Source organism: Centruroides sculpturatus, unplaced genomic scaffold, assembly GCF_000671375.1.
Source record: "Centruroides sculpturatus isolate CEXI.00-Female unplaced genomic scaffold, Cexi_2.0 scaffold72, whole genome shotgun sequence".
NCBI lineage: Eukaryota > Metazoa > Arthropoda > Arachnida > Scorpiones > Buthidae > Centruroides > Centruroides sculpturatus.
The window spans coordinates 387,876-410,051 of record NW_019384336.1 but is presented as its reverse complement, the minus strand read 5'-3'; the positions used below and the strand labels follow the sequence as shown (position 1 = coordinate 410,051).

Genomic DNA, 22,176 nt, shown 5'->3' with positions numbered 1-22,176 from the left:
GTTTGCAGGGAGGCTTTTGTATTAGGAGGATTGACACTATTAAATTTTGGCGGTTAAAGGTCGAGCGGGTGTGGAGATATAAGTGGGTCGTGTCTCATATCTCGAATAGGGTCGGACTTAATGACGATTTTACTCGTTATTAGCATTTAAATTTTTTATAAAATTCGTCAAATAACAAATTTGTTTATTGTTTAGTTACGGCAACGCAACACTTGGGCGATCTGCCTACCAGAGAAGTTTTTTTAAGAGTAACTGGCCCCTATTCAGACGTTAAGACGTGGAGAAAGCACGGAAAACTCCACGTGGCCAGCCCGTCCGAAACCACGACCGAACTCCCAGTGTTCGGGGAACGGAACTGTTTGGCCATTGGTGGGACACAAAACACAAATAATACACTTAATTAAACATTACTTTTTCGTCAGTTCGGTTAGGTATAGGTCACCCGTAGCCTACTGAAAGCCGTTTGGGTAATTAATTAGTAAGTGGGAGATCGCAACTTCACGTATAAGACACGGGGCAATTTTTGAACCTTTTTTTTTTACAAAATTTGCAACTTATATTCCATAAAATAAGGTTAGTTTTTCAAAAGTTAGTGAACAGAAAAGATAATAATAAAATTTATTTATCACAAATATATTCAAGTTATGCTATTTGTCACTAGACGCACGTTTCTACTGAATCCATCATTTACACTGTGAATATTTGTTAATTTTTAAGAATTATAGAAAAATCTTATTTATTATTACGAGACAAACAAACAATATTAATTAATTTTTATGCAAGAGAATAGCAATAAAAGAAAGTAGGCCAAGTATACATCGATACACAAGACATGAAATACAGCCTAAAATCCTCTAATATATATGACAGAGCTATAGATGATTTATGGAATAATTACGGTTTTAACTTTTTAAGAGTTTTGAATTTAGATTTGAAAGGTTGTATAGTGTCTTTGACAGGATGGCAGAACAGAAATAAGATTGCTGCCAAGATAATTAAGAAAGCGACTATAGGAGAGTTGAAACTATGGCCGAAATTACTACATCCCAACATACTCCCTCTCTACGAACGTATCAGATTAGAAGAGTATACTGTGGCTTTCATTATACCACTGAAGTCCGGAAATGTATTAGAAACAATGAAAAGAGAACATTACAAAAATTACTTCGACAGTTTCTTTATTCGCAAGAAATGGTTGTTTCAAATATTATGCGGGCTTAATTTTATGCATCAAAAGGGTCTTTATCATTTAAATATGAAATTAGAAAACGTGTTAATATCGAACAGATCGAACGTTACAATATGCGGATTTCAATTTATAACTACCGAAAACATCATAGAAGATCCGAAGAAGATTGGATGTAGAAAGGCTTATTTACCACCAGAAGTTTACTCGTGGAATAAAAGTGATTGTATAAAATACGTTTTTGTATCAGAAAAAATCGATATGTGGTCATTTGGCATAATTGCACTAGAAATAATTACCGGTAAACCCATAGAAAAACATTCTATGCTATGGAGGAGATTCAGTACAGAATGGATGAAATGGAATAAAGGGATAGAAAAGATGCTCAAAAGGATTTTAAATGATCGAAATCAATTTAAAATTCTTATCACTGATGCTTATCCAATGATTAAATTTCTACCTTGTCATATCTGTATCGTTATGAATTTCTTAAATCAATTTATTAAGAAAAATTCCACGAAAAGATCATCCGCCCAGTACGGAATGAAGCACGATTTATTTTATGTAGTCAGCATTACTGCAATTGACAGACGTGCCAACTGAAGATAATAGAAAATGAATAGCGATGGAAGATAAAGGTACATCAGTTTTATAAAATAATTTCTTTATGAACCAAATTTCGATAGTTTGAGCAAATATTTTACCTTAACTGATTCGGTAAAATATGACTTTTATACAAAGAAAATTAGTGGACATTTACTCTGAATTACAGAACATATTGTACGCTTGATTTTAATCGTTGCGTGACACGATTGAATTGCCGTTGTATTGCTTTAAATGGAGAGAAACGTGTAAATAAATTTCCTGCAATGTAGTCATTTATCGAAATATGATGCTGCAGTTGCGTGTTTATATTTGGTTTTGTTTGATGAGACACGGCGGTGCAATATTTGCAAGGAGATGCAACGCGAAAACATGGTGCATTCTACCATGGGCAAAAAAAGGGGTAATTACCTGGGTTCCCCACCAACAGGGAGCCCAAACTAATCTTTTATAAACTCCTTACTGTACTAAGAATATCGAAATCTAAATTTGGGCCATATCTGGGGTGCTAGATTGCCAGTGTAATGCGGGCTCGGGGTGCACTGGCACAGAGATGACGCATTAATAAAGGAACGAGGATACCGAAGGATTTCCCTAAAATTCCCCGAACAAAACTGAAGTCAACGTTGTACACTGGACCCCTAATTCAAATTTACCTCGGGCCTCGTAAATTTATAACGCGCCACTGTCCGGGAGGACATTTTATGGGGAACTTGGTTCCTCTTTAGGTAAGAAGAAAACCCGAAAAACTTCACCNTGTTTCTCATTCGGTTGTAAGCATTCCGTATTTTGACTGACTATAATTAAATTTATAATGTATAATAAGTTAAAATATTTAATAAACGAATGAAATTTAACGTGAAATAAACTTACAAGAAGTAGAAATCGAAGATAAAACTACGAACAAAGCGAGTTTGTATGGGGAACTTGGTTCCTCTTTAGGTAAGAAGAAAACCCGAAAAACTTCACCATCTGGCCAGGCGCGAACCCCCGACAAATGTTCAGTGATTCTCCCGTCCACTAATGGGTCAATTTAAATTTAAATTTTAGTTTCTTGTTACGAAAAGATAAAGAAAGTTACCTTTTCAGTTTGATAAACTTTTTGTATTTACACGCACCCACACTTTTATATAGGCCTATAAGAAATATATCTGTATCCACGTGTATATAATTAAATATCACGTCTGTACGTAAAAGTTAAATATAATAATTCAATGTGTCTTATTTATTTTTCAGATTATATTCGAGAAGAATTTAACTGNATCAAACTTGCTCATTCTCACTTCCTCTTGAAACAAAAGTTTCATTTTACAAAGAAAAACATTAAAGTAAATACAGTATTCTTTAAATGATAAATCTTAGTACTAAAGAATAAACACAAATTGCCATATTTATTATGTTAATGTTAAGCATAACTTTTTAAGATCTATACATCTGTTACCAGTTAAAAGATAAGGATAATTTACAGGATATTGAAGTAATAAGAAACCAAATATTTAAACAATTACATATTCCTTTATCAGCATTTCTACATTGTAGAAAATCCAGTTTTATTACTTTTCATTCTTTCAATCTGTTAAGCTAATAATCACAAGTTTTCATGAATTTGAAGTATCTGATGATAAAAATAAAGAAAAAATTATCCCTGAATGGCCACAATATAAAAAGCTAATAGTTTTAAAAACTTTTAGTTTTTTTTTTTAAAAAAAAGATAAAAATAATTGAAAATATATTTAAAAACAAATAAAATTTCAAATATTTTAACACAAATGCTTTCATTATACATCTATTTAATAACAAAACTGATTATATTGATGTTATAAGTATATCTAAAAGAATAACTTTTATATAATTAATTTTTAAAGATAGAACTACTAAAGTATTTTAGAAAAGAAAAGATTTTGAAAACTACTTTTCAAAATAAAAACTTTCCTTAACAAAATATCAATAATAAGTTATTTAAATTTAATGGAATAGTTTAAGGTAGTGAGTGCATCTGCTCTATAAACATAAATTTTGAGTAGAGAAATGAATTATTTATGAAGCAACAAATACAGAAACGGTCATCATTGATTTTACATTAAAATAAAAAAAATGTATATAAATAGGATAATTTCTTTTTTTATCTATAAGTTCTTTTGCGTCTGACCTAATTTTGAAATAGGATAATCACAAAAAGAAGGAAACCTGTAACAAATCTGGTTAATTTTTTAAAATGAAATTTCCTTGTGAAAATAACAGTAAAAACAGATATTCTGATAAAATTTCATTTTCAATTGAAGATATTTAAAGCAATNAAATTAATTATTGTTTATTTATTATTTTTTATTATTTTAATACTGAAATGTTATTACAAAGCATTAAAAATCGTAAATTTGTTTAAAATTTTGCAATTTACCATTCTAGAAGCAGAATTGTGGAATGATTGTATTGCCTTTTTATTAATAAAATCCTCGACTTTGTTTTTTTATATCTGTTAGTGGGGTATAGGGTGATTTCTCGGGGGTGCGGGGACCCTCTCTCTCCCCCCTCTCGGAGGCCCTTCCCAGAAGCCAAACAGTGAGTAAATCAAATTTAATGCTATTAAATTTTATTAATTAAACATAATTGCATAAAAATCATTGGAAAGATTTAACAATTGTTGAGATTACTGGGGAAGGAACTGACATAAAAAATCTACATCGGTGTCACCTTCCAAAGTCGAACATAAATTCGCCAATAAATTCTATTTAAAAAAATGAAAGGTATTAAAAAAATGAATGAAAATCGTAAAAAATGTCGAACAATTTAAGTTTTTCTTACTTTTATTCTCGCATTAAATGATGCACAGTCTTGAATTCCCTATTATAAATGAAAAAGAAATAAAGCATTTTAAACTTACTTCACACAATACACGAATACAATACGTGTGTATATAATTATAATTACCACAAAAGCGTTCATAAGCTGACTTAGATCAATCTATTTTAGAAAGAAAATTATATAAATAAAATTATTATTATCGCATAGAATTATATATATATATATATAAACTTACGTCGATATTCCTATCTTTCAAGCAATATAACTGAAATAAAATAACAAAATGTTATATGAAACATTAAATTTTTTTTCTTACTAAAAGTTAATAAATTAATAAAAATTACTTAGATATTCTATTATATTAACTATTTAGGTTGTATAAGAACATTTATTACTTTTCCTGTTATATAGAGGCCTATATATAAGAGAAAAAGTATGACGATCGGTCAAAAAATCACCCCCAAAGATTTTTAATTATTGTACTTAGGACATCTCGAAACGTCGAGAAATGTGGAAAAAAGGGGGTGGTTTTTTTGTATTTATGAACGTTAGTGTGTACGGGGGTGACGATTTTATTTATCTACTTTGAAGCTTAATAATTCTTGTTCTTTTTGTCGAAAATTTCTGAAATTTTTCACAGAGATTTGTTTATTAGGGGGAGATGTTTTCGAAAATTTTCAAGAAAATAGGACCGTCGGTTCAGGAGATACGACCGCACACCCCCTAATATCTTCCGAACTAATCTGAAGACTTAAATGTAATTGTAGCAATTATTAGGAATGAAAACAAATAAATTAAATAAAGAGTATTTAATAGACACAGAGCAAATTTAATACTGTTAAAAGTACATATTTACAATTGAAAAAAATCACGTTTTTGGTTTTATATAGGCCTAAATTTAATTATTTCACTTACAGTTTGCATGGGATTTTGTACATTGCAACACTTATCAAATTCCTGATCGGCGGTGGCTTGCTAAATATATATATAAAAAACAATTGTTTAAACAATTCTGTCGAAAAGTTTCTTCGGAAATATTAAAAAAAAACGTGTAAAAATTAATTTAAATTTACAACTCTTACTTACAAGCGAGCTTAAACTTTGTTGTAGACATTGTTTCTCATTCGGTTGTAAGCATTCCGTATTTTGACTGACTATAATTAAATTTATAATGTATAATAAGTTAAAATATTTAATAAACGAATGAAATTTAACGTGAAATAAACTTACAAGAAGTAGAAATCGAAGATAAAACTACGAACAAAGCGAGTTTGAACATTCTTTTCCAGCTGTGAAGAGGATATAATACGTGATGTTTGATTGTTAATGCGTTTTTATAGGAAGTCCTGAAAGAGCAATTCATTTGACAGGTGTCAAAACTCGCTTGAATTAGTTGAATATTGCTGACTTGTTTCCACACATCGTTTTTGTAATTATTGAAGGACAGCTATGGAATGATAGCGATAATATTATACTTTATTGAAATGAATACCTGTTTATGGCCTATTTCACTTTAATAACAATGATAATTTGCTACTCTATCCTAGTTAAAACTAGGACGAGTATATATAAAGTGTTTTAATACTATTATAAAATGGCAAAAAAAAAACTTAATTTTGAGGATCGAGATGGGTTTTATTAAAAAATTGTAAGCGCTAATAACGAATAAATCGTCATTAAGTTCTACCCTAATGGAGATACATACGACCCTTTTTATCTCCTCGTCCCTCCACCTTTAATTACCAAAATTTAACATCTTCGATCCCCCTAATAAACAAACATCCCTGCAAAATTTCATAAATTTTCGATAAAAAGAACAGGACTTATTAAGCTTCAAACAAGGTGCCCCACACACGTGACCTTGAATATGTATGCAACAGTTAATAACAACACATAAAATGATTAAACAGCTAAAAGAAAGCATTTGTTAAGAAGACGAGCAGTAAATTTCACTCAAAATATTATAAATTTCATTAATGATACCCTTATAATTATTTAATAATGAATATAAATAATATACCAACATTTTTATAGTCTATAGACTCATAGAGTATCAACCGTACTTTAGTGTCTCAGAAGTATCTTTATCATTTATAATTCTCTCTATTGCCATATCACTCTATTGCCATATTATTCTATTGCCATATTACTGCTTGCTATTGCTTAAATAGTAACAATAACCAATTGTAAATTTGAATAATAAATATTTATTTAAAAGGAATGCTAAATTGCGATAAACACATTGATACACTTAAAACATTTCTTGTGTTATCCATTAATTATTCGTAACAATGTATGCAAATAACAAATGAGTAATCTTTTAATTAGTTAATGAGTTAATTAAAACACAAAATAAAAATTTAACTTATGAAAGAATCGGCAGGTCCCGTGTAAACAAGACATTATAAATCGATCCCACCTCGATCTAAAAAGCTCGGGTTTGTTTAGTTTTAAAGAAAATACATATATTTAAATACCAGTGGTACGTTGTAATTTAATCGAAACTTGTTTATTTTTACGCTTTTTTTCAAAAATTTAAAATTTAAACATTATTTTAAATTTTACACTCGTAAACTATGATATGTTTGTGATAAAAAGCAAAAAACAGATCGATTCTAGCGCAATTTCGAAGTGAGATATCGCAATCTTAATAATTCTCCCAAACAATTCAATTACACGAGCATTGCGTTAATTATTTTTGATTAATTGCTCCACAATAAAAGGGTAAAAATATGACGCGAGTAGGGTTAAACACCCGAATAAGGAGCACTTATAAACACAAGGCCTGGACACGATACCGTGATGTATTGCGGCAGTCGCCATATTGAGTCTTTTGAGGTGTTTCTAGAGCAAATATGGTTGTTTGTTTCTTTCAATATCAATTAGTTGGATTTCTTGTTATATCTGTACAGTTTAAAAGCGGTTTGGTGTTTAGCACCGAATTGTTCGACAGCCAAAGGTATAAGATTCTTCCGTTTTCTTGCTGACAGTTCCAGGAGAGTGATATTATCATAAGAAATAGTCACTAATTAATTAACATTACATAACTTATTAATAAATCACGTAGCAGAGTTTAGCGCAGAGATTTCACAAATGTTATGTACTGTACGTTGCTCAGCTGTATGTACAGATTAGTATGTTACTCTCTCGAAAATTATTCTAATTTCTTTTATTCTGGTATGTATAAAGTTTGAATGACAGATGTTTCGTTATGTCTTGTAAATATTTAACGCGGTATCATCCCATAGTTGCCGAGTCAAATAAAAGAAAAAAAGATACAGCTGGAAAAACAATAAATAGGGTTGAACTATAGAATAGTGCTTGACGGCGTTATCGTCTCAAGATTCTGACCAAAGTATCGCATATAGACGAAAAGTGAGAATAAAGATCCATCGCCACCCGGTTAGACATAAGTAAACTATTGTTTATAATTATATTCGACAATTCGAGAAAGTGGAATAACTCTGTGAAATATTAGCGAAGATGATTTCCTCAAACCACGTGGCGGATAAAGGATCCACAGAGCAGAACTCTACGCCACATAACAAGTTGGTAAGTAAAAGGGAGTCGGAGTCGACGGATTTTTTGACGACTCCGACTCCGACTCCGGCTAAAACACCAAAACTCCATGACTCCGACTCCACAGCCCTGAATTAAACAGAAGCACGCGATAACAGTTTTGTGAATATTGATTTTTAAATTACGACTGGCAAATGTGGAGTTAATATCAGTTTGTAGGGAGGAAGGATCGTCAGACAAAATTTTAATGTCATCTTCATAGGCAATTATTTTGGAGGACGGGTTGATCAATAGTTTATCTGTATGGTTTCAATAACTGAAACATAAATTTATAAAATAAAATATATTTAAGATAAGAAATTACAATTTGGTAACGATATTAATAAAATCCAGTAAAAATATATAAAAACAAAAACAATTTAAAAATGAAAATAGATGTATTTTTAATGTATAATACTACATAGGCTAAATAAGAAATTAAAACTTAAAAATATTATTTTTCTGAAACGACATTGTAAATAATATTGTATAATGCAACATTTACATTTATCTTTGTTTTTTTTAAAAATAAGTGACAATCCATTGTTCAATTTTAAAAACATCCAGCAACGAGTTGCGTAACTTTCCCGGCAACAACAATTAAAACTTTGTGTGGCGTCATCTGTTAAGATGTTTTACTAAAAAACACTATGCTATTAATTATTATAAAATGGTAAAAGACTTCATTTTGAACGATAGGGATGAGTTTTATTTAGAAAAATTGTAAACGCTAATAACTAGTAAAATCGTCATTAAGTTCGACCCTACTGGAGATACGTGTGGAATATTTCGAGTTTTATTCGTGTGTCTGACACCTAAATAAGGACCATTTTTCCATAAAAATTCTCACGGGAGGTATAGGAGGAAAAGGCAAGGGAATAAACACCCTTAGAAAATCGTCAGATCGACCTTGTTTTACGTTGCTGTTTTCTATTAAACCAAAGCTTTGTGCTACTCGCACTCCATGTATTTTTCTTATTACTGTCCTGGCTGTTATATATAACAGAGGAAAAGTATGGCTATCAGGCAAAAAATGACATCCCCCTAGATTTTTACATTTTTGGACTCACGATTTTGAAACGTCGAGAAATACAGGGAGGTTTGTGTATTAGAGGATTGATGCTGTTAAATTTTGTAATTATTGCTATTGTTAAATCAAAGTTATTGCCATTTTATAAAAAATTAAATGTATAAAAATTTCGTTTTTTTTAATAAAATATATGTTTATTAGGTACGAAATTGGTACATACTCGTAACAAACGGCATTACCAAATGTTGCCGGAAGAGTTATGCAACTCGTTGCTTAACTATTTCGAAATTGGTTTCATATGTACATTTGTTTAGCTGAATGTAATAAAATAATATACAAAGTCTGTTAATTGATTAATTAACACCTACAAAACTTTTACTAAAACGTAGGCTTTGCTTCAGCAGGCCTATGAGAAGGACTGTATGAACCGTTCTCAGTGCCACGAGTGGTTTAAGCGTTTTAAATCGAGCACAACTTCCATTGAGGAAGATTCGAGATCGATGTTGATTGTTATTTTGATTATCGACGCGTAGGCCATCACGAATTCGTGCCACAAGGTCACACTGTTAACAAGGAGCTCTACGTAAAAGTTTTAAGGCGTTTGAGGGAAGATGTGCATCGGAAGAGGTTTGAGCTGGTTGCATGATGACAACACGCCACGTCGCACGTCTTGTCGACCAATTTTTTTACCACTAACAACGTGCCCGTCCTTTCCCACCCCAGTACTCTTCAGAGTTGATCTCCACAGTTTTACCTCGTCACCAAAGTTGAAAACGTTTTCAGAGTGTAGGTGAGATTCAACAGAAGTCTCAAAGACAGCTACTCGCCATTTTACGAAACGAGTTCCAGGAAGCATTCGAACAGTGGCAAAAACAATGGGAACTGTGCATTGGAAGCAGGGGGAGTACTTTAACGAGGACAAATATGTATAATATTGTAATCACTGTAATAAAGTTTGTATGACAAAAGTCCGGCCTTTTTTTAACAGACCACGTACTAAGTGACTTCGTGCTTGCATAGTAAGAAGTTATCCCTGCAACGATCGATTTCTCTTACTCTGAGAGCACTAAAAGCAGAGATTTTATGCTCATGTGAGTTCAACTAACTCAATATTAATCTATGTGATCCATAATGGGCGAGTCAGACCCATCTATGGGCGATTATTAGATGTTTACATAAGTTATTCTATACTGTGCTGGTATATCTCATTAATCATTTTAAAAATTATTTGTATTTTTAATGATAGTTTCACGTGTCATCGTTCTTTTTATATTTAATTATATTTATAAATACAAAATGATTTTTAATTTTTGTACACTAAATTAGTTTAATAATCTATTAATATGTTTACTGCTCCCGATGACAAAGTGGAACATCATGTTAAATAAGGTAGGAAATCTGAATATATTCGAACGTTGCTGATTTAAATTATAGAAAAGAACAACACATAATTAATAATTACTAAAATTTAATGATATTTAGGATAAATTTTGAAAATTTTTACTTCACGCTAACACATGATTTTGCTTACAGAAATATTTCAAGTCGTTATCGTCACCTTCGTAGGACTCGCACATAGCATCAAGTTTCTCCTGTAATTTAATTTTTAAATAAATATTTAAACAATTAACGATAATTACAATTATTCTACTATACTAAAAGCAATACATATTAAACGAACTTTTACCTTAAGACCTTTAACAAATTCTTCGCAATTATCTGTATTATCCTGAAATTAAAATACAGTATTAAACATGTTTTTGTAAATTAACAATTATAATTTAACTATTAATTAATATATAATGTTTTCAATTACAAATTTGTCCACAAAATTCTTTATGACTTCCTGAAAGATAAAAAAGGAAAAGTGATTGAAATGTTCACATTTAAAATACATTTAAAAAGTGTAAAAATATAAAATTATTTACATTTTTCTTCACTTTATTTGCGATGCAATCGCCTTTTTTAATGCAAGACATAATTTCGAGGCGCTGAAATTAAATTTAATATTAAATAATTTTTAAAATTAAAATTAATCATTTAAAAGCTATTTTTTTAGGTTCATATAAAAATTTATTTATTTTTTTTTATTATAATGTAATTTTTAATAATAAATTAAATTGTAAATCATAAAAAAACTTAATTCACTATTCAATTTTAATTATAATTAACATTTAATATATTAATAGATTTTTTTATATAAAAAAAATATAAACTTACATCAATTTTCTTCAAAAAGCATTTTACCTGGAAATGTAACGAATTCATTAAAATATTTAAAATAACGTAACGAAATTTATGTATTATTTCTTATTTATAAACAGAAATTACATTAAAGATAATACGCTTTATGTAATTTTATAACTGAACTAGCAGACCCCGCCACGCCTTGTTGTGGCTCAAAATGTATCTATTATAAATGTATAACACTTCCCCCTAGGAGAAAATTTTTCGAAAAATTTCTTCTTAGTGTACATTCTGTTGACGTACCCTATTAAAACGCAATCAAAAATGCAAAAACCCGCATCTAAAATAGTATAATAGAAGCGAAGTTTTTCACAGTAGGCCTTAATCCTGCCCCTCCCCCCCCAATAGGGTAATTTCGACATGTATTCGACAGCCTATGTCCACCCTGAGGTTCCATTCTAAATATTGGTGAAAGAATTTTTGAAATCGGATGAGTAGTTTTGGAGATTACCTGCTGCATACAAACTAACATACAAACATTACCTCTTTATTATATTAGTATAGATAATAGTTGAAATTATTAATATTTACCCTATTGCCTTTTGTATTAGTCTTACAACACTTTGTAAGATTAGCTTTGAGTTCGTCGTACTTTTCTTCCTATAACAAAAATATATCTTTAATAAACATTAATTAAATTACATTAAAAACAAGAAAAAATTTAAACTTACCGGTGTATTTTCGAGTTTCTCGTCAATACACTTAATATTTTCATCATTTAGACAGTTTTTATAATCATTTTCTTCTTCGGCATCTACATTCAAAGTATACATTTGTTAAATATTTGATTAATTAATATGTACAGTCGACCCCCCAATACACTGTTGATTTTTCCGTTTTATATGAATTCCATGTTGTACGAGTCACTTAGATTTTACAAATACGTATGCTGGGCTGTGAACGGCTTACGTATTTGTAAAACCTAAGTGACTTGTACAACATGGAATTCATATAAAACGGAAAAATCAACAGTGTTATAGGGGGTCGACTGTATTAGATATAAAAACCAGAAAACTACTTACAGCAGGAAATAATTAATGCGTTGAATATGAAAAATACTATGAACTTCATTACTTTAATGGATATTTCTCTGATACAGATGCGATAGTAACTACCGAAGAGGGTTTATATAGAAAAATTTTATGTATAATAAAAAAAGAAATGTATGAAGTTTATACAGATGTCAAGTTTTACGGTGTATAAATATCCTTTTCCGAAACAGTGCTATTGAATAAAGGTCGAAAGTTCAATGATTTTAAGCACGAAATACTCTTATTGTTCTGTTTAAGCTAGGTTTTTTTTATTGTGTTTAATTCAAACCTTGTTTTTTTTCGATAAAATTATCGTTTCTGTAGTTCATTGTACTGTAGTTTGTGCTATTAGTGGCTTTTTCTACTTGCTATCTCTAAATTTATGTGTCAATCGCATGCAATTTTTCATTAGCTTGCCTACGGAAAAGTATGAATAATATAAATTTTAAAGAATACTTATTAAAAATTATTACATTATGCTAATAAGGAGACATGGAAAGATATAGACAAAACAGTAATAATTAATAATATAAAAAGTTTTTAATTATATATCATAACAGATGGAACCACCACAATTTTAAATTTTTTGCAAGAGTTAAGCAACTAGTTGCTGGCTTATAAAATATATGATTATGTATATACATTTATATACAATAATAATAAATCATAATTATATATTAATTGTCATATATACTGTATGTAAATGACAATTTATGAAGTATAATTTTAAACTGTACTATACTGTACACTACATTATTACTATAATATTATGTACAGTACATAATACTGTAGTAGGAATATAGTATAGTAAATAGTATGTAATTACTACTATAATAATATGTAGTGTACAATACATTAGAATTTTAGATATATTAAAAAATGCATTTTTATTACTATAAATTTGATTGAGTATGCAGTTTAACAACAATTTTATGTTTTTAAATTTTAATTAATAAGTAGATTTAATATAATTTTTGTTCTTGGCCTACAAATTTTTTTCCTTTCTAGTTTATTTAAACATCTGATTAAAGAAACTAATATTTTTAATTTATACTTGTTCTAATTTTCTGTTCTAAATGTACAAAGGCAGAAAAAGGGATGTCCAGTTATCTGAATTTAACAATGGTTTTGTGTTAATAATAAAATAAAGGTTGAAGGAAACCAAATAAATTCATCATATGCATTGTATTCCTAGAGACCAGCTAAATAATCAACTGGATGTCTGCAATGCAACAATGGAACTTAGTTTTTTTTTTCTGGAAAATATTATAAAATCAAAATAATTAATGTTTATGAATTGAAATAATTTGCGCGTATTAAATAATACTTATTACGGTGAATGTTCCTTTTATTTTAATACACATTTTATTTTCTAATTTATTTTTAATACAGATTTAATGTAACCATCAAAAGAAGCTTAAGTTTTGAAGCTATTTATACGTTCTTATTAATATAAATGATGTCTTTTGCATTTAATAATGTCTATTGTTTAAGGCTGATTATTCACGCTATCTCCAAAAGATGGCGTAAAAGCACAATAATTTTCTATGGGAAAATCTCTATACAATAGCCACCATTTTGTTGTTTCCGTCGGTGATAGCTGTTCATTTTTATGTGCGTAAGTTTCTTGTTGTTTTTTTACTGTTCTATATGGGGTGGTCATTTCTTTTTTTAATATGGTATTACCTTGCGTTTATAACAATAAATAAATTAATAAATTTAAAAATCGCTGAGAATTACGTAAAAACCTATATATATATATATTGCATTATTTGTAATTACGGAATATTAATTACTGGTAATTTTCAAAAATTAAGCTCTCATCCAACAGGAAAGTCCGGCAGTGATTGAGTGGATAGGAACCTAGTATTTAGAACCTAGTGGATAGAACCTAGTATACCGAACACTAGTATTTTGTCCGGCTTCGTGTTCTACCAAAGGGCTGACCACGTACAGTTTTAATAAATAAAATTAACTACCAGTTTTAGTGGTTTTTATCTAATCGACTACTGGTGGGTATTTTTAACAATTGGGCATTCTTTTCTGCTTAAATATTGAATCTGTATATTTATTTTATGTATAATTTATAATAGGAAATATTTTTCTAAATTAGAGTTGTATTCCCCTGAGAAAACATTACAAAAATACAGCAGATTTGTACGAATTGAGACCAAGGAAATTCGTATTTCCTTGGTCTCATTACGTAGGAGGGTCCAACAGTGGCCAAGTGGTTCCGTTCCCTGAACACTGTTAGTTCGGTCGTGGGTTGGTGCCTGCCTTTATCTTTCTCTTCGGTGAACACTTGTAATTTCATCCACTCTTTGCATCTATTACACCTTTTTGCTTTACAAAGGAGACCCTGATCTTGTAACCACTCGATACACATTTCCTTATCTTTGACTACTTCTAATGCTAGCTTAAGGAAGTTCATTTTCAAAATTTACATATGGAAAACACGCCGTCGGGCTAATCTTACTTTTAAAGCTGCGTTCTACACACGAGACCCCGTAGTTGGTAGAAGCGCCATCTAGCGGTGAAAATGTGCAAACTACTCAAAAACACTGTAAAACGCAAGAAATCGTTAATCTGATCTTTGGTCTCCGGTCCGAAATTAGAATCGTCTCGATCCCCTAAGTTCTAATATATATACTCAAAGTCCCAAAATTCCATCTGGCCATTTTCCATGCTGTCTTGCCCCACGTGAAATTTGGGACGACGTGGTTATCCGATCTCGGTCGGTTTGTTTGGAGGAAAAAAAATAGTTGTTTTATTTCCTCTAAATTTTTAAAATTACGTCCACATTCGTCATACGATACGATGTGTCTGCCATCTTGTAATTCAATAAAACAGCTGTAACCTCTTCGTTACCGTGGTTACTTCGGTAAATACCATATAACAACCGAAGACGTCATAACGTGATTTTTAAACGCGGTTGGTTATTTCGGTTACGTTTTCTAAACGCTCCGGTAATTTGCAAGCAGTTACCGGTAACACGCCAATTAGAATTTCCAAACGAGCCCCTAATCTACGAAGTAGTTACTAGTTCCGTTTTCTGGCCACTAATCGGTACCGTACAATAAATGCAACCATTGTCGATAGATATACTGGTCCTTGAGCTATGCTTTCAAGTAGAGTTAATGTGTCAGGTTGCCGATAGCTGGCGATACAGTTGCACTATGGCGAGAAGTTGGTTTATCTATTTGGTTAGTAGGTGGTTTTTCTGTATGGCAATATAATTATGAAAACCGTAGTTTATCCTCTGATACATTTAAATCAGTGGTTCTTAACCTGTGGTCCGTGGACCACTGGTGGTCCCTGAAAGCATCCGAAGTGGTCCGCGAAAGTTATCCCAAAATTATTAAATAAATGACGACGCGTTGATGACAATGCGCACTACGTCAAGGTTAGAGCGGATAGCGGACTGGGCTGGGGTATGGTGCGCGGTCAGAAAATATGAAACTGGAAGTCACTAGCAATAAATTTGCATTTGAAGATAAAATCAGTGCGTTTATCGCTAAAATCGAGACTATGGATCAGCAAAGTCGAAAGACAGAATTTTTCTGCGTTTGATACATTGAACCCAATTATTGATTGACAGTGTGCCGAGATTAAAGGACAAATACAAAAGAACATTACAGTCCATTTGCAAAGCTTGAAAAATGAATTCAATCGCTATTTTCCTGACTGCAAGGACAAAGGTATTCGGAAACTGATTTGCAATCCTTTCATAATCAACATTTCTGAGGTGCCGGATGAAATACAAGAAGAGTTAATTGAAATGCAACATGATAGTAACTGCAAGGATACATTNCGAGCTTAAACTTTGTTGTAGACATTGTTTCTCATTCGGTTGTAAGCATTCCGTATTTTGACTGACTATAATTAAATTTATAATGTATAATAAGTTAAAATATTTAATAAACGAATGAAATTTAACGTGAAATAAACTTACAAGAAGTAGAAATCGAAGATAAAACTACGAACAAAGCGAGTTTGAACATTCTTTTCCAGCTGTGAAGAGGATATAATAAGTGATGTTTGATTGTTAATGCGTTTTTATAGGAAGTCCTGAAAGAGCAATTCATTTGACAGGTGTCAAAACTCGCTTGAATTAGTTGAATATTGCTGACTTGTTTCCACACATCGTTTTTGTAATTATTGAAGGACAGCTATGGAATGATAGCGATAATATTATACTTTATTGAAATGAATACCTGTTTATGGCCTATTTCACTTTAATAACAATGATAATTTGCTACTCTATCCTAGTTAAAACTAGGACGAGTATATATAAAGTGTTTTAATACTATTATAAAATGGCAAAAAAAAAACTTAATTTTGAGGATCGAGATGGGTTTTATTAAAAAATTGTAAGCGCTAATAACGAATAAATCGTCATTAAGTTCTACCCTAATGGAGATACATACGACCCTTTTTATCTCCTCGTCCCTCCACCTTTAATTACCAAAATTTAACATCTTCGATCCCCCTAATAAACAAACATCCCTGCAAAATTTCATAAATTTTCGATAAAAAGAACAGGACTTATTAAGCTTCAAACAAGGTGCCCCACACACGTGACCTTGAATATGTATGCAACAGTTAATAACAACACATAAAATGATTAAACAGCTAAAAGAAAGCATTTGTTAAGAAGACGAGCAGTAAATTTCACTCAAAATATTATAAATTTCATTAATGATACCCTTATAATTATTTAATAATGAATATAAATAATATACCAACATTTTTATAGTCTATAGACTCATAGAGTATCAACCGTACTTTAGTGTCTCAGAAGTATCTTTATCATTTATAATTCTCTCTATTGCCATATCACTCTATTGCCATATTATTCTATTGCCATATTACTGCTTGCTATTGCTTAAATAGTAACAATAACCAATTGTAAATTTGAATAATAAATATTTATTTAAAAGGAATGCTAAATTGCGATAAACACATTGATACACTTAAAACATTTCTTGTGTTATCCATTAATTATTCGTAACAATGTATGCAAATAACAAATGAGTAATCTTTTAATTAGTTAATGAGTTAATTAAAACACAAAATAAAAATTTAACTTATGAAAGAATCGGCAGGTCCCGTGTAAACAAGACATTATAAATCGATCCCACCTCGATCTAAAAAGCTCGGGTTTGTTTAGTTTTAAAGAAAATACATATATTTAAATACCAGTGGTACGTTGTAATTTAATCGAAACTTGTTTATTTTTACGCTTTTTTTCAAAAATTTAAAATTTAAACATTATTTTAAATTTTACACTCGTAAACTATGATATGTTTGTGATAAAAAGCAAAAAACAGATCGATTCTAGCGCAATTTCGAAGTGAGATATCGCAATCTTAATAATTCTCCCAAACAATTCAATTACACGAGCATTGCGTTAATTATTTTTGATTAATTGCTCCACAATAAAAGGGTAAAAATATGACGCGAGTAGGGTTAAACACCCGAATAAGGAGCACTTATAAACACAAGGCCTGGACACGATACCGTGATGTATTGCGGCAGTCGCCATATTGAGTCTTTTGAGGTGTTTCTAGAGCAAATATGGTTGTTTGTTTCTTTCAATATCAATTAGTTGGATTTCTTGTTATATCTGTACAGTTTAAAAGCGGTTTGGTGTTTAGCACCGAATTGTTCGACAGCCAAAGGTATAAGATTCTTCCGTTTTCTTGCTGACAGTTCCAGGAGAGTGATATTATCATAAGAAATAGTCACTAATTAATTAACATTACATAACTTATTAATAAATCACGTAGCAGAGTTTAGCGCAGAGATTTCACAAATGTTATGTACTGTACGTTGCTCAGCTGTATGTACAGATTAGTATGTTACTCTCTCGAAAATTATTCTAATTTCTTTTATTCTGGTATGTATAAAGTTTGAATGACAGATGTTTCGTTATGTCTTGTAAATATTTAACGCGGTATCATCCCATAGTTGCCGAGTCAAATAAAAGAAAAAAAGATACAGCTGGAAAAACAATAAATAGGGTTGAACTATAGAATAGTGCTTGACGGCGTTATCGTCTCAAGATTCTGACCAAAGTATCGCATATAGACGAAAAGTGAGAATAAAGATCCATCGCCACCCGGTTAGACATAAGTAAACTATTGTTTATAATTATATTCGACAATTCGAGAAAGTGGAATAACTCTGCGAAATATTAACGAAGATGATTTCCTCAAACCACGTGGCGGATAAAGGATCCACAGAGCAGAACTCTACGCCACATAACAAGTTGGTAAGTAAAAGGGAGTCGGAGTCGACGGATTTTTTGACGACTCCGACTCCGACTCCGGCTAAAACACCAAAACTCCATGACTCCGACTCCACAGCCCTGAATTAAACAGAAGCACGCGATAACAGTTTTGTGAATATTGATTTTTAAATTACGACTGGCAAATGTGGAGTTAATATCAGTTTGTAGGGAGGAAGGATCGTCAGACAAAATTTTAATGTCATCTTCATAGTCAATTATTTTGGAGGACGGGTTGATCAATAGTTTATCTGTATGGTTTCAATAACTGAAACATAAATTTATAAAATAAAATATATTTAAGATAAGAAATTACAATTTGGTAACGATATTAATAAAATCCAGTAAAAATATATAAAAACAAAAACAATTTAAAAATGAAAATAGATGTATTTTTAATGTATAATACTACATAGGCTAAATAAGAAATTAAAACTTAAAAATATTATTTTTCTGAAACGACATTGTAAATAATATTGTATAATGCAACATTTACATTTATCTTTGTTTTTTTTAAAAATAAGTGACAATCCATTGTTCAATTTTAAAAACATCCAGCAACGAGTTGCGTAACTTTCCCGGCAACAACAATTAAAACTTTGTGTGGCGTCATCTGTTAAGATGTTTTACTAAAAAACACTATGCTATTAATTATTATAAAATGGTAAAAGACTTCATTTTGAACGATAGGGATGAGTTTTATTTAGAAAAATTGTAAACGCTAATAACTAGTAAAATCGTCATTAAGTTCGACCCTACTGGAGATACGTGTGGAATATTTCGAGTTTTATTCGTGTGTCTGACACCTAAATAAGGACCATTTTTCCATAAAAATTCTCACGGGAGGTATAGGAGGAAAAGGCAAGGGAATAAACACCCTTAGAAAATCGTCAGATCGACCTTGTTTTACGTTGCTGTTTTCTATTAAACCAAAGCTTTGTGCTACTCGCACTCCATGTATTTTTCTTATTACTGTCCTGGCTGTTATATATAACAGAGGAAAAGTATGGCTATCAGGCAAAAAATGACCTCCCCCTAGATTTTTACATTTTTGGACTCACGATTTTGAAACGTCGAGAAATACAGGGAGGTTTGTGTATTAGAGGATTGATGCTGTTAAATTTTGTAATTATTGCTATTGTTAATTCAAAGTTATTGCCATTTTATAAAAATTAAATGTATAAAAATTTCGTTTTTTTTAATAAAATATATGTTTATTAGGTACGAAATTGGTACATACTCGTAACAAACGGCATTACCAAATGTTGCCGGAAGAGTTATGCAACTCGTTGCTTAACTATTTCGAAATTGGTTTCATATGTACATTTGTTTAGCTGAATGTAATAAAATAATATACAAAGTCTGTTAATTGATTAATTAACACCTACAAAACTTTTACTAAAACGTAGGCTTTGCTTCAGCAGGCCTATGAGAAGGACTGTATGAACCGTTCTCAGTGCCACGAGTGGTTTAAGCGTTTTAAATCGAGCACAACTTCCATTGAGGAAGATTCGAGATCGATGTTGATTGTTATTTTGATTATCGACGCGTAGACCATCACGAATTCGTGCCACAAGGTCACACTGTTAACAAGGAGCTCTACGTAAAAGTTTTAAGGCGTTTGAGGGAAGATGTGCATCGGAAGAGGTTTGAGCTGGTTGCATGGTGACAACACGCCACGTTGCACGTCTTGTCGACCAATTTTTTTACCACTAACAACGTGCCCGTCCTTTCCCACCCCAGTACTCTTCAGAGTTGATCTCCACAGTTTTACCTCGTCACCAAAGTTGAAAACGTTTTCAGAGTGTAGGTGAGATTCAACAGAAGTCTCAAAGACAGCTACTCGCCATTTTACGAAACGAGTTCCAGGAAGCATTCGAACAGTGGCAAAAACAATGGGAACTGTGCATTGGAAGCAGGGGGAGTACTTTAACGAGGACAAATATGTATAATATTGTAATCACTGTAATAAAGTTTGTATGACAAAAGTCCGGCCTTTTTTTAACAGACCACGTACTAAGTGACTTCGTGCTTGCATAGTAAGAAGTTATCCCTGCAACGATCGATTTCTCTTACTCTGAGAGCACTAAAAGCAGAGATTTTATGCTCATGTGAGTTCAACTAACTCAATATTAATCTATGTGATCCATAATGGGCGAGTCAGACCCATCTATGGGCGATTATTAGATGTTTACATAAGTTATTCTATACTGTGCTGGTATATCTCATTAATCATTTAAAAAATTATTTGTATTTTTAATGATAGTTTCACGTGTCATCGTTCTTTTTATATTTAATTATATTTATAAATACAAAATGATTTTTAATTTTTGTACACTAAATTAGTTTAATAATCTATTAATATGTTTACTGCTCCCGATGACAAAGTGGAACATCATGTTAAATAAGGTAGGAAATCTGAATATATTCGAACGTTGCTGATTTAAATTATAGAAAAGAACAACACATAATTAATAATTACTAAAATTTAATGATATTTAGGATAAATTTTGAAAATTTTTACTTCACGCTAACACATGATTTTGCTTACAGAAATATTTCAAGTCGTTATCGTCACCTTCGTAGGACTCGCACATAGCATCAAGTTTCTCCTGTAATTTAATTTTTAAATAAATATTTAAACAATTAACGATAATTACAATTATTCTACTATACTAAAAGCAATACATATTAAACGAACTTTTACCTTAAGACCTTTAACAAATTCTTCGCAATTATCTGTATTATCCTGAAATTAAAATACAGTATTAAACATGTTTTTGTAAATTAACAATTATAATTTAACTATTAATTAATATATAATGTTTTCAATTACAAATTTGTCCACAAAATTCTTTATGACTTCCTGAAAGATAAAAAAGGAAAAGTGATTGAAATGTTCACATTTAAAATACATTTAAAAAGTGTAAAAATATAAAATTATTTACATTTTTCTTCACTTTATTTGCGATGCAATCGCCTTTTTTAATGCAAGACATAATTTCGAGGCGCTGAAATTAAATTTAATATTAAATAATTTTTAAAATTAAAATTAATCATTTAAAAGCTATTTTTTTAGGTTCATATAAAAATTTATTTATTTTTTTTTATTATAATGTAATTTTTAATAATAAATTAAATTGTAAATCATAAAAAAACTTAATTCACTATTCAATTTTAATTATAATTAACATTTAATATATTAATAGATTTTTTTATATAAAAAAAATATAAACTTACATCAATTTTCTTCAAAAAGCATTTTACCTGGAAATGTAACGAATTCATTAAAATATTTAAAATAACGTAACGAAATTTATGTATTATTTCTTATTTATAAACAGAAATTACATTAAAGATAATACGCTTTATGTAATTTTATAACTGAACTAGCAGACCCCGCCACGCCTTGTTGTGGCTCAAAATGTAT

The 22,176-nt window shown here is 30.6% G+C and overlaps 2 protein-coding genes and 1 long non-coding RNA gene across 6 annotated transcripts; 1 reads left to right on the top strand and 2 right to left on the bottom strand.

Annotated features, from left to right (window-relative positions):
• Positions 1-730: 730 nt before the first annotated feature.
• LOC111631832 (mitogen-activated protein kinase HOG1-like) lies at positions 731-10,762 on the top strand. Of its 4 annotated transcripts, none has more exons than XM_023376169.1 (2): positions 731-1,824; positions 10,713-10,762. In XM_023376169.1, exon 1 carries the CDS (start codon positions 833-835, stop codon positions 1,787-1,789), a length of 957 nt encoding a protein of 318 aa, XP_023231937.1. In that variant the 5' UTR covers positions 731-832; the 3' UTR covers positions 1,790-1,824; positions 10,713-10,762. The 4 variants fall into 4 exon arrangements, with proteins under 4 accessions (XP_023231937.1, XP_023231930.1, XP_023231921.1 ...); XM_023376162.1 differs by lacking the exon at positions 10,713-10,762 and adding an exon at positions 4,196-4,326; XM_023376153.1 differs by lacking the exon at positions 10,713-10,762 and adding an exon at positions 3,026-3,050.
• Positions 10,666-13,032, bottom strand: LOC111631854. The gene is made up of 8 exons (XM_023376187.1): positions 12,449-13,032; positions 12,098-12,180; positions 11,958-12,026; positions 11,400-11,426; positions 11,108-11,170; positions 10,996-11,025; positions 10,867-10,908; positions 10,666-10,771 (listed from the first exon to the last, which is right to left on the bottom strand). The coding sequence occupies exons 1-8, from the start codon at positions 12,495-12,497 to the stop codon at positions 10,685-10,687; spliced, it is 450 nt and encodes a 149-aa protein (XP_023231955.1). The 5' UTR covers positions 12,498-13,032; the 3' UTR covers positions 10,666-10,684.
• An 8,132-nt stretch (positions 13,033-21,164) lies between these two features.
• Positions 21,165-21,762, bottom strand: LOC111631827. The gene is made up of 4 exons (XR_002757767.1): positions 21,695-21,762; positions 21,583-21,612; positions 21,454-21,495; positions 21,165-21,358 (listed from the first exon to the last, which is right to left on the bottom strand). It is a non-coding gene; the product is annotated as an uncharacterized LOC111631827 (long non-coding RNA).
• Positions 21,763-22,176: the final 414 nt, after the last annotated feature.

Coding starts and splice junctions, on each gene's coding strand:
- LOC111631832 (XM_023376169.1), top strand. CDS start 833: ATGAAATACAGCCTAAAATCCTCTAATATATATGACAGAGCTATAGAT.
- LOC111631854 (XM_023376187.1), bottom strand. CDS start 12,497: ATGAAGTTCATAGTATTTTTCATATTCAACGCATTAATTATTTCCTGC. Junction 10,909..10,995: donor AGAATTTTGTGGACAAATTT/GTAATTGAAAAC, acceptor TTTTAATTTCAG/GATAATACAGATAATTGCGA. Junction 10,772..10,866: donor AATTTGTTAAAGGTCTTAAG/GTAAAAGTTCGT, acceptor ATTAAATTACAG/GAGAAACTTGATGCTATGTG.